An 11,998-nucleotide genomic window follows, 5' to 3' on the forward strand; every position below is an offset into this window, starting at 1 on the left:
TGCTCTAGGATTCTGACTCAAATATCAGCATGGTATCCAATGTTTGGACAACCAAGGGTAGCCACAAGGCTTTTGTAGGTATTTCCTGCTGCTACATCAACAAGGACTGGACCTATGTATCACAGCATCTTGCCATTAAGTATGTTTTGTGGCATCATAAAGGGGGTTACTTGGTGGCTCCTTTTGCAAACACATTGGTAAAACATGGTCTGCATAAAAAGATGAGTACTTGAAATCTCGTCTCGCCCTCAGGGGGAATGCACCAGTTGACCTTTCTTTTGTCACTACTTTCTTGTGCAGACTACTGACTCTGGCAGCAAAAACTTCACGATGGCCAGAGAAGTTGCCTCAATCTTCTTGGCCGTTGATCTCACCAAATGGGACGTTAAAAGCAATCACCACCGCTGCATATGCCATGTGATTGCTCTTATCCTTGGTGCCGGACTGAAGGCTCTGCGGATCTCAAAACTAATACTTTGGTCCGAAAAGGCTGACCAGAGTTTTCCAGCCCTTGCAACTGTTGTTGAGGTGGATGAACCAACTGAAGAAATTACCGAGATCATTGAAGAGTCTGATGAAGAAGATATTGATCCAGACGATGCAGCGGCTGGTTCACCCAAGGCTGATGACAATGAAAATGATGATGACAATAGCAGCCGTGGGATTGGGCTCACTTTGAAAAAGGTGTGTTTTATAGTTTCAAAGCCACTCACAATACAAAGGTTTGAAGGCCACAATTTTCCACACAGCTGGATTACATATGTCGTTGAATTGCATCTTCACCACAGAAGCAGGCGGAGTGGAGGTTTTGGGCTGCAAAGTTAAGCTATAACACCAGGAAAAAAAAGTAGTCACTTGATGGCAAGTGACATGACACAGCTTTGTTTTCAGCTCCAACACTGCTCCAATTCTGCTCCTCTCCACCAGCTCATCTGGGGCTCACATGATATTTACCCTGGCTCAGCTGATGCTCAGTTTTTCCCCTGGCCCAGCTGATGCTCAGCTTTGGAACTGGCCACCTGATGATCATCTTTGGCCCTGGCACAGCTGATGCTCATCCTTGTCCATGGCTCAGCTGATGCTCTCAGCAAGCTGAGCATCAGCTGCGCCAGGACTAGTACAAAGCTGAGCATCACCTGGGCAAGGAATGGTCAAACAGCTTTATTCCAATTCTGAGTGTGAGCTGCGTGAAAAAGCTGAGTATGAGCTGGGCAGAAAATCTGAGTATGAGCTGGGTACCAAAGCTGAGTATCAGCTGGAAAGAACTGAGCATCAGTTGGGCTCATCAAAAACTGAACAGGACCTCCTTGGTAAATTTTGGAAGTTGAGGAGATGGTTGGGAGATTGGGGTAGATAGTGGATAGATATTGGATAGATGGTGGGTAGCTGGCTGGAGCTGGTGTAATGTCACTTGTCATCAACTGAATATTTTATTTTCCTGGTGTAAGGGCCGTGGTGTGATTGGTGGCTACGGAATACAATGTAACATTGCCTACAAGAGCCTTTCAAGTGCTTACGAGGGCAGGAGAGTAAGCTTTCAAGGCTGGCCAACTGGATTATTCTGTGCTTTAACTAGCCAACATCACCCAATTCCCAGGTCATCAAGCAACTGCTTGAGAATGAATCAGATAAGTGCTCCGGAAAATCAACAGCCAAGCATTTCTTCAAGAAGTATGAGTTGAGTTCCGAGGAATGGATTGATGTGAATAGCTTGAACATTGTCCTCAACGTAAGCATCTTGTTTCTTGTTTTTCTTCAGACATTCCTCAGCTGATCACTGCTTCCTTTCTGATAGGACTTCTTGGAAATGACTAAGAGGATGGAAGGTGATAAGCCTCTCTTACCAATGGTAATCTACGAGTATGTGCGACTTCTTGATACTCTTGATAAAAGGAAGGCGGCTGCCTGCTTGTCTCCTTTGACCCCCATGTTTGACCCAATGATGAGGACAACTCGGAAGTACTTGAATCTAGCGCTTGAGTGTGATACAGTGGTGCTGGCCACATTCCTTCACCCGGCGTGGAGGATGATGCTTTTTCACAAACGATTTGAGACACATGTGGACCGAATCGTTGATCTAGTCCAGAAAGCCTTTGACACTCGGCGCGAGGAAATCCAAGCTGGCCTACCACCTTCACCTCTTGAAGAATCATCCGAACCAAACAATATTGGTAATCACTCCAGCTTGGATTCCGATGGTAAGGAATTTGATTTCTACCCATCTTCTGGCGAAGCTCCTGTGGTCAACAACGAATTGGAACGCTACAACAAGGGGGAATTTGTGTTGGATAAGAAGGGAAAGGTTTTGGACTGGTTGAAGGTTTGCACATCCTTTTCTTGTTGCTTTTTTACTCGCTTGTTCCCGGTTGCTGATTCCACTATCAAACCTCTCAGTTGCATTGCAAATACTTCCCAGTCCTTGCATCTTTGACAAGGGATTATCTGGCGTGTTCTGCCAGCTCAGCCACTGTTGAAAGGACCTTCTTGGCTGCGGCCAATATTTGTGCTTCTGGAAGGACAGGCCTTGCCACCCGAACCATCAAGCGATGCATCAGCAGCCACATGTGGCTACGAAACGGGGTCAAGATGGGAGGCGACTTTGAAGATTTTCAGGCAGTGATTGATGCCTCTCAAAAGAACCCAAAGTTCAAGAAGGCTTCCTAAATTATTTTCTTCCCTCTTTCCTCACCTCCCCCCACCATCTGTTTTCCCTTTCTTATTTATGCCCCCGTTCCTATTTCTTGTCTATGCCAATCCCATCTCCTCCAAACCTCTGGTCGCCCCCCCTCCCCCAATATGTGCGCTATAAAGCGGAATAAAAGCGGACCTGGACCATGAAAAAGCGGAAATCCGCGCTTCATTTCGCGCTTTCAAAGCGTGAACGCGCTTCGCTACCGCTATAATCTAGCGGCCCTGCGCTTGTTTGCGCTATAAAAAGTGCGCAAAAAGCGCAAAAAAACAGCGCCCCAAACCAATTAGCGCAAGCGCAAGCGGACCAGCGCTATAAATAAGCGCAGCGCAGCGCGGGTCAATTGCGCTGCGCTGCGCTTTTTGAAGCGCGGCGCTTTCACCCTTGTTAAAATTCTACCTACACACTGGTAGCCCACAAAGCCCAACCTGATGATTTCCACCTACTCATTAATCCTATGGTTTCCCAAAGGTTTCTCACAATACACCTGGGTCTTTGCAATACTTGCTTCTGACTTCCTATATCCATTCAAATCAAGAAGTAGAACTCATGGGTTGTGGGATGTTCACAGTTTGAATTTGGCTTGGTGAGGAAGGGGGGCAAAGAGCGGAGGGGCAGTGGGCAGGAGAAGCAACAGAGCTTGTTCTTGCGCTTCTTGCAGATCATGTGCTAGATGGTAAAATGTATGTTTGATCGGGGGTTAAGTGTGAGCTTGGCGGACATACATTGCGGCCCTTGTTCTTCTCAATGTTGATTGAAACTTTGTGCATTCCTTGGCATTGGTCAAGATCCCGTTCACCATCTTGCTGTTGCCCTCACATTTCTGTAGCCAGAGCTTGAAGATGGGAAATATGCAGGACTGATGATGTGCCAACAAAAAACCAAATCAAAATCTGCAATTGGGGCAATTAGTAGCCCGCCCGGAGCAAGATGGTAGAGGGGGGAGGCAAGTACCTTTGGCCACAGAGAAAGGCGACGCTGTGCACAACGGTGTCAAAGCTCTCCTCGGAGACATGGCATTTGATGGTGTAGATGCAGCTTGGGGCGGGACAGAGCTTGAGCACCGGGTTGTTGTTGAAAAAGGTGCGGTTGAGGAGGGTCTGGAAGCGGCCTATGTGATTGTTGGCCTTGGGCAGCCCGGCGTCCCGGACGGTGATCAGGTTGACATGATGATCTTTATGTGCGCCTGCTCTTCCAGCATCGCGCATCTGGGGGGGATGAATCCAGCCTAAACAATTCTCCTCTGGGTACATCCCCATGGTTATTGCATCGAAAAAAAAGAAGATGTACGTACATACTAGATTAACTACGTATACGTGCAGCTTCCGGCAGCCGGCACCTGCTTGCCAAGATCCAGGAATCGTTCCAGGCGGGCGAGCAGGTTACACGCACTTGCTGGGAAGAGCGGGTGCGCCTTTGTACTCGGCGGAGATGAATGTTCTTCAGCTCCTCCAGGCTGACCTACAACCTGCTTGAAGAGGAAGATTTCTCAGCAAGCAGGTGCAAGGTGTTTGCACCGGAGGAATCCTCCGGACGAGTGCAGACCTTGGAGCTTCTTTGCTTGCCGGGGATGATTCCGGAATCCAAGCAAGGGTCAATACTCAAAAGCCTCCTCCTTGGCGGTATCATTTTCCCGGTGAGGATATCATCTCTTCGGCTTGCCTGGAAAGATTCCTCCGGGACAAGTATGTACCTTGTACCTGCTCGCTGATTTCCTCAGCAAGCAGTCTTACCTTGTACCTGCTTGCTAAGAACCTCGGCAAGCAGGTACAACATCAAGGTACTCGCCAGGGAGGAATCATCTCCGTGTGGGTGCATGTACCTATGTATTCATCCTTGGAGCTTCTTCCGCTTGCCGGGCGGTGATTCCTGCCAAGACTCCTGCGAGAAGTTGAAGCGTGTGCTTGCTTCCCGGGAGCCGGAGGCCATGGCTTGCCAGCATGCCAGTGAGAAATCCCGGCACGCGCTTGCTTGGCTATGAAAGGGTATATGGTTATGTAATTGCTCATCCATGGTTGCGTTTTTTTAGTTGTACATAATTCTTGACAACCATTTTCATTTATGATTGTTTAGGCTACATTCAGGTACGCGATTATTCTGGTTGGCAAGGGCACAAAGGAAAGGTGTGTGTTGGGTGGAGAGGGCTCGCCGGCGGCGCCTGCGGATTCAGGGACGGACATTGTGAATGCGAGCAAGGAGATCTGGGGCAACTGGTGGATCTGATGCTGCTGGTGGCCGGATGAGTGCCCGCCTGGGTTTGTAGCTGAAGGCCTGGCTGTGCGCGCTGCAGGTCGGGACGGAGTGAGTGGTTTCGAGATTTGCTGCAAAGGTTGAAGAAGGTTAGTGAAGGCAGTATTGGCTGAAAAAATGGAGAAGCATTAACAGGGGAAAGGAATGGGAGGCGAAGGAACTGCAGATGTGACGTACAAGTGTCAGTAAAGTTGCGCCAAAGTGGGTTGGTAGTGCACGGCAATGATAGGGTGGTGTGGCGGTGAGTTGCAGATAGTGACGGCGCATACAATTTTGTGGCAAGAGTAACGGTGGATTTGATTGAGAGAAAGTCGAGAGAACAGCTGTGGTGAGTCTAGCAACGCTGAAAAGGACCAACTGCTTAAAAGAGAGGCAGCTTTTGAGGTTATCAATTCCCCAGGGCAATTGGAGACGCTGCACTTCCAGCTATCCATTGCCCTCAACCCCTCCGCTGTTGCACATGCGCAGTCCAAGGGGCAAAGAGTGGGCCCCCCACGGGTCCGTAGCCTTAGCTGCTGGCCGGGGGCCTTCATGTCCATCGCTTTTGTAGAGACTGTAAAATGAAGATGTGTCTGGTGAGAGTCAAACTCACAACCTCAGCTATGCTGAGACACATACTAGAGTGCTGCCTTTACAAACTAGGCTACAGACGCTTGTGGCTGCCAGATGGGTGGTTGGTTGGTAGTGCTCATGGGTAGATCCAGCAGCCCTCCATACTGTGGTGATACATCATGGTAGCAGACTAACAGACAACTCAACGCCTTTTGACCCACGCGCTAGACGCGGGCTAGGCGGTGAGCCTGAGTACACAGCTCTGCTGTTGTTGGGGGGCTAGGTAGAGTTTTTTTTTTTGAATTATTATTGTATGGAGATTAGTGCGGCCATTTTTGTTTTTGAAGTTTTAAATAAGGGGAAGCCCTTGATTTTTTTTTCTCTTTTGTTATTTTATAGGGGGAACCCTTGATCTTGTTTTTTACAATTCAGATAAAACTGTGTCTTTAATATTTGATATTTGATTGGATTATGGGTTTTCCAACAGCAATCTGTTATGGCGTAGTGGTTAGGTCTTCCCTTTGGTCAGTTTCAGACTTCAGTGGTTGTGGGTTTGACCCTGTGTGTTGATGTCTTGGTTTGCCACTGCCAGCGGTGCCTTTTTGCTTGTGGTTATGGGTTTAGAACATAAATCTATGGTTTTATGGGGCTTTATACAGGCCACATGCCAACCAATAAGTTCATAACTATGAGTATACACAGGTGGTTCCAATTAGTCCAGGTGACATTTGAAGAAAAGAAAAGAAAAGCTGGGCAGAAACCTTAGCTGAGATATTTCTAGACTGCCCTTGGTCTGAAATGTACAAAAATGTGTTCAGGTTGTGGTTTGAGCCCATGGGCTTGACAACTTAAGGGCCTGCATGCAAAATGTAAATTTTGCAGGTGTGCCAGCACAGCCTATTTCCTTGTGCAACTGTAGCACCCATGGTGGAGTTGCTCAGAGTACTAAAACCAGGGGAGATATGTCCCCACTCTCCAGAAAGTTCCAGAGCTGAATTTTATGTGAGTTTTGGTTGGATTTCAGTCAGATGTGCATTAGGAAATGATTCTGAATGTGTATCAGAAAAAAATCAAAAGCTTTTGGTAATAGTGTTGAAATTGATTTAGGAGTCAATGCAATGTTTTGTAAAAACTTCTCATGATTTAAGGGGAACTCTATTCCAGAATTTCAATGAAATCAGATTTTGTTAAATGCAAACTCATCAATAAATCATGTTGAATTTATTTTGAAGTGTAGTAAAACAGGCTAATAATTTCCAAATTCAATTTTCCTGTACAAAATATATTTCCCCAATTTCCTAATATTCTCCCTCAGGCTCAAAAATATAAACAAGCTTTATTTCCTCTGCAGAGATTTTGATATGAAATGCAGAAAATTGTGCATTGGAGGGAGTGGAGGAATAGGGACTTTTTGGGGGCTTTTCTTTCACTTCTTCATCTTATCATTCTACATACTACTCACTTTACGATATTACTGTAGTTACTGATATTCTTACAAAGCTTTTTCATATTGCTAAACTAGGGAGACTTTTTACCACCCAGATTCTTACTTACTTGCGTAGTAAGTAAAATTCAACTTGGTACTATTGGGTTTAGAATTTTGGAATGTGGTAATGTTGCAGTAAAATTAGTGAAACCCATTTTCTTGGAAATGCAGGAATTAATTTGAATTTGGCTAACAAAAATGGTGAAAAACCCTTTTAATAGGGTGAAAGTCTGAGTTAAGTCAAGGTTGGACTCTGGTGCCTCTCCAGTTTGGCCAGATATCCTCGCCTCCTCACAAAAATGATATGGTGAATTTTGCTTTTTTTTTGCTTTTCAAAATTCACATGTGCACATGCAAGTGAACTTTTTTGCACTTTGCTGATAGTCACCCTGATGTACGCGCGTACATTGATGTGGAAATATCACAGGATGGGCCTTTCACAGCCACATGAAAAGTAAAACCTCTGTGTTGAGACACCAATTGTCCCCCTGATGTATGTGAGTACATGAGGGGGACAATATCACAGGCTGGGACTTTTACATCTCCATGAAAAGGACACACTGGTCATGCAGCCAAGAAAGGCCTATATTCTGGATGAGTTCTGGATGAATTCTAGATGAGTTCTGGATGATTTCTAGGCAAGTTATGGTTTATTTCAGGATGATTTACAACTGATTTTCACATCTGACTTCCAGTATTTTTCCTACCTATCCAATTTTTGTTTACCAAAGGCCTCCAGCACAGTTATGAAAAAAATTTACGGTAGGGCACTCCCTGGGGAGTGGGAAAATATCTCCCCTGGTGGTTGTATCTCACAATTAACATATGTATTTAGATTATGCTTTTATGGTGTTTCTCTGTTTCTCTAAAAGACTCCTCCCTGTGGTGCCTGTGAACTCTCTTTTGCCTTCTATTCACCGGAATCCCAGGTAAGCACTGTGATGTTTTCTTCTCTATTCTTTAGTCTTGTCTTTTTTCTTTTCTTGTTATTTTCTCCTAGCTCTGCAATGACAAAAATATTATCCTTTCTGTTGCCTTCTATTCACAGGCATCCCAGAGCATAAGAAGGGCTTCCTCTCAGTAGGGTGGTATACATACACCAACTCGCCAAAAAGGCTTTCTTGCTTACTTAGCCACAAAAAATCTCCACCCCCCCCCCCCAGGTATCTGCTTCCTGCTCCTCAGAGGGGTTGCAGGTGCCAAAAATTAGCAGTTTTTTTGGGGAGGTACCCGCACCTGTGGCGGGTACCCGGTTAAAAAGTGACATCTTGAAGATGAGACCAGCAAAATTTGAAATCTGAGGTCAAGAAATTTATTTTGGCTCTGGGGCATGTCCAAAGGAGCTGAGGGGGAGGCTGGATTATGCTAAGTATTTTTCCTTCAGCGATTTGTGATTTCTTTCTCAGCCAAATTTTTGACTTTGTGCACAAGTCCCTCCCTGTGGGAGGGGCTGTTTTGTGGCCAGCCACAGCAAGCCTCCCACCAGGGGGTAATTTTGTGAAGTTTGGACTTATCAAAGTCTCTGCAGGAGGAACTTACACCTAAGCATTGAAAGCTGGGGTAGCAGGAACAGGAAATCTGCCTCAATACTAGGTCTTTTTTTGCATTGGGTTTTCAACCACCACCTCAAAGGTTTTGTGCATGGTTTGTTAGATCAAATGATAGTTAAGAAGCATGGCTTCATTCCTGTTCTTTCCCCATTCCCTTAGCCCTGCATTCATACTTGTCTGGGTCCTTCAAAGGCAAAAGTGATTCAGGAATGCACTGGAAACCCAAGAGACCATAGATTCACATGCTCACTGACAGTTGAATGAGTTCAACATACAAAGAAAGATTAGCTAAGAAAACTGAACATGATATGTCACTGAGCTTTCTAACCTTGAAGGTAAAAAAAGGATCTGACACTATCCAAGGGCACTTTATATATTTACTCAACCCTTCCTCTTAGAAGGAAGTTTGATTATTTAATTTTCTGATTACAGGTTGAAGAAATTAGATAATATTTCTTTTTGAAAATGTGGTCCTCTCCACTGATAAGTGAGACAGGGACTGCGGACAGCGGGCACAATGTGGGACAAGTGTGGAAGGATGAGGGAAAAGTTCTTCGACACCCACTGCCTCAGGGGACCATGAAGAGATGTGAAATGTAACTATCAATAGTGTGACATGCATACAGACACAGAAGCGGAGATGAAAAAGAGAAAGAGACACAAAATTGTGATCAACACTCTTGTATAGGAAGGAAAAATTCAAAAATTTTAGCTTACACACAGGTTTCACAGTTACATAGTCCAGTTAAATATACATTGCAATTCTACATAGTAGTATTTACATACCCATGCATATTTACAATCATTACTTGTTGCATACAACTACACCGTGGCTGCAAGAAAAGTTTCTTGAGGACAAGTTGTAACGTTTCCAGGTTAAAGCATGGTTCTGGAAACTTTTCAAGGTAAATAAATTGGTTCCGGGACCTTTCTCACAGAGTGTTTTCAAATATGTTTCAAAACTCCTATGATGACTGCACCACTGATGTTGTCTGCAATTGAGTTTGAAAAGTTTTGAAGTGGCTTTGAAAACCACTTCAAAACATTAGGTTGCAGCTGTGGTGTAATGTATGCAGTGTTTAATTACAGTACCATTTTCAAACTATATTTCAATAACCAGAGATCAGGAGTTAATCATTGGAAGAATGAAAGTGCAAGTACAAGAAGAGGCTTTGAACCCCAAAATCTGATAAGAAGGCTTTAGTAGTCCAGATCCTTATCTTGTTGCTATTGCACACTTCTATGAACATGTCAACCATTTTTCTCTAGAATATTATAATCATTCTTGTTGCTAAGGCAAACATTCTATTACAGTTGAAAGGCCATTTTGGAACATTCTATTTCTTCTTGTTTTCATGTATTGTTGCACAGACTCTGATGTATTGTTTCACAGCCTCTGCTGTATCTCTTGTTGATAGAATATTCAGAATATTCCATACTTGTATTGCTCATGTGTCACCTGCATTTTTTTCAGGGTAATTGTGATTCTCCAGGGGGCAAAATCTCTCACTCTTTTCTATAAAAGGAGGCTCTCATCCATTTTTTTTCTGTTTGGAACGCAAAAAGTACACAGATTACCTAGCCAACAAAATATCTATCCTACAAAGATTGTAAACACAACAGCACATATTTACTAAGCAATGTATATATACAAGCTACACCCTACAAGTAACAAATGAGCAATACTTCACCAGAAGATTCCCAAATAATTCATTGCAAGGATATTAACAACTACACTTTTCACATCTTCCTCTTCCAAGCTTAGCTTGGGGTGTTGTCAGTCTGATTTTCAGAGAGGCAGGGGTTTCCCCACACATACTTCTCTAAATTCAGCCAAAAGAGGTGCAACCCACTTTTGGAGTCTCACAACGTGAACTAGCTCAACATCTGCAACATGGAGATCTTTCATTTGGTCAAAAAAAATTGAAACAGTATGCTAAGTTGAGGGAGGAACTGATAGATTACTGAAACCTTTGGGAATTTGGCAATACATGGCAAAAGCAATACATGATGTATTTGTATTGTATCATGAAAAAATTGATGCAATACCACCAGGAAAAATATAATGTCACTATACTACAGTAAAATCAGCCTAAGTTCAATGAGCTACTCACCAGTTATATGGCTGCATGAACAGCCCCATGTAGGAAAAAAGGGGACATTGTAGCTTATTTGTGGTAGCACCAGAGCAAGAGCAATGCAGCAGACTTCTTTAAACCTTTGGATCTGGAAAAAAGCCCTTGTATGTCAAGCCCCACCTATTGAAAATGACATAGGGCATAAAAGCCACCCCTATCTAAAAATATCAGGCCCCTTGTTCCCCAAGAAAAACACCCGCAGTACCTGCCGGTTTGTGCCAGGTGTGGGTGCGGGTGTCTGTTTTGGGCAGCAAAACATTTTAAGGTGTTTATCAATCAATTTGAAAAAAATGAAGCTTTCATGATTGCCAAGGGACACCCAGATCTGAACAGCTTGCCAAAATTTGACACAGTTGTTCATAAGGTTCTTTGAATTGGAACTAAATATTTGCAAAATCCTATGGTGAACACCCCTATTGGGTGATGGTGATGGTGAGAGTGATTCTGAAGAAAGTGATGGGCTCTATAATCCCATGAGTGTCTCCCTCTGTTTGGTACTGTGCAAAAATTGGTTTAACACTCCACTTGGGAAGGGATGGAATTAGTTGAGCCACATTTAGTTCTGGACAAGCCATACAATGAAAAGCAGAATTCCCTAGTTAAGTGCTCCCACCAAGAGATTTTGGTTTTTTGGAAAGAAAAAATTGGAGAATTTGGTTAGATCATTATCAAACTTAGGCTAGCTCTTCCAACCCTTTGGTTCCAAATCAAAGACAATGGCATAAATGTATTTGGTTTGAAACCAATTGGAGCAACACTTGTAGCATGAAAAGATTGATGACCTCAAGGAAAGTGTTCAACTTTGAAGACCAGCAGAGCCTTGATCAGCAGGAGGACAATGATGAGCTTAACTAAGCCTCTCCGAGGAGGCGCAAAGTGTCTCCAAAGCAGAGGCTTATGTGTAAAGTCAAGGTCGTGGGCTGAGAAGAACGGGAATTTTGTGATATTTTGTTGTATTTTGACTTCAACATCCTGTAGCACCTACAAGGGAGCATCTTAGAAAAGAATAAAACATGGGGAATTGGAGCCGGAGCCTCCCTTCTTGCCTATCCTTCCTAAAAAAACTATGTCAAGAGTGGCATTATTGAGTTTTCTACGTGTGTTTCAAGAAACCATTTTTTTTTGTCTCCCAAGGGGCTTTGAGGGTTGTGAAAGGGGTGTGATGGTGGTCTGCCCCCGCAAGCACTCTAATGTCAACCTGAGGTGGCATCTCCTTCCTCTTCCTCAGAGGTGGGCCCCCTTTTGTTGCGCTCGCATCTAATCTTACAGATTGCGCTTCGGCACGGCTCCCGCGCCGCCCATCTTCTTTCCGGACCGACAGAGATCATCCCTG

At 44.3% G+C, this 11,998-nt stretch overlaps 1 protein-coding gene across 1 annotated transcript; it reads right to left on the minus strand.

Annotated features, from left to right (window-relative positions):
• Window positions 1-3,597: 3,597 nt before the first annotated feature.
• On the minus strand, window positions 3,598-6,417 carry PtA15_6A751 (uncharacterized protein; the record flags this gene model as incomplete). The annotated part of the gene is made up of 2 exons (XM_053170490.1): window positions 3,598-3,800; window positions 6,414-6,417. The coding sequence occupies 2 exons, from the start codon at window positions 6,415-6,417 to the stop codon at window positions 3,598-3,600; spliced, it is 207 nt and encodes a 68-aa protein (XP_053021676.1).
• Window positions 6,418-11,998: the final 5,581 nt, after the last annotated feature.

This window comes from Puccinia triticina, chromosome 6A, assembly GCF_026914185.1.
Source record: "Puccinia triticina chromosome 6A, complete sequence".
In the NCBI taxonomy this organism is placed as follows: domain Eukaryota; kingdom Fungi; phylum Basidiomycota; class Pucciniomycetes; order Pucciniales; family Pucciniaceae; genus Puccinia; species Puccinia triticina.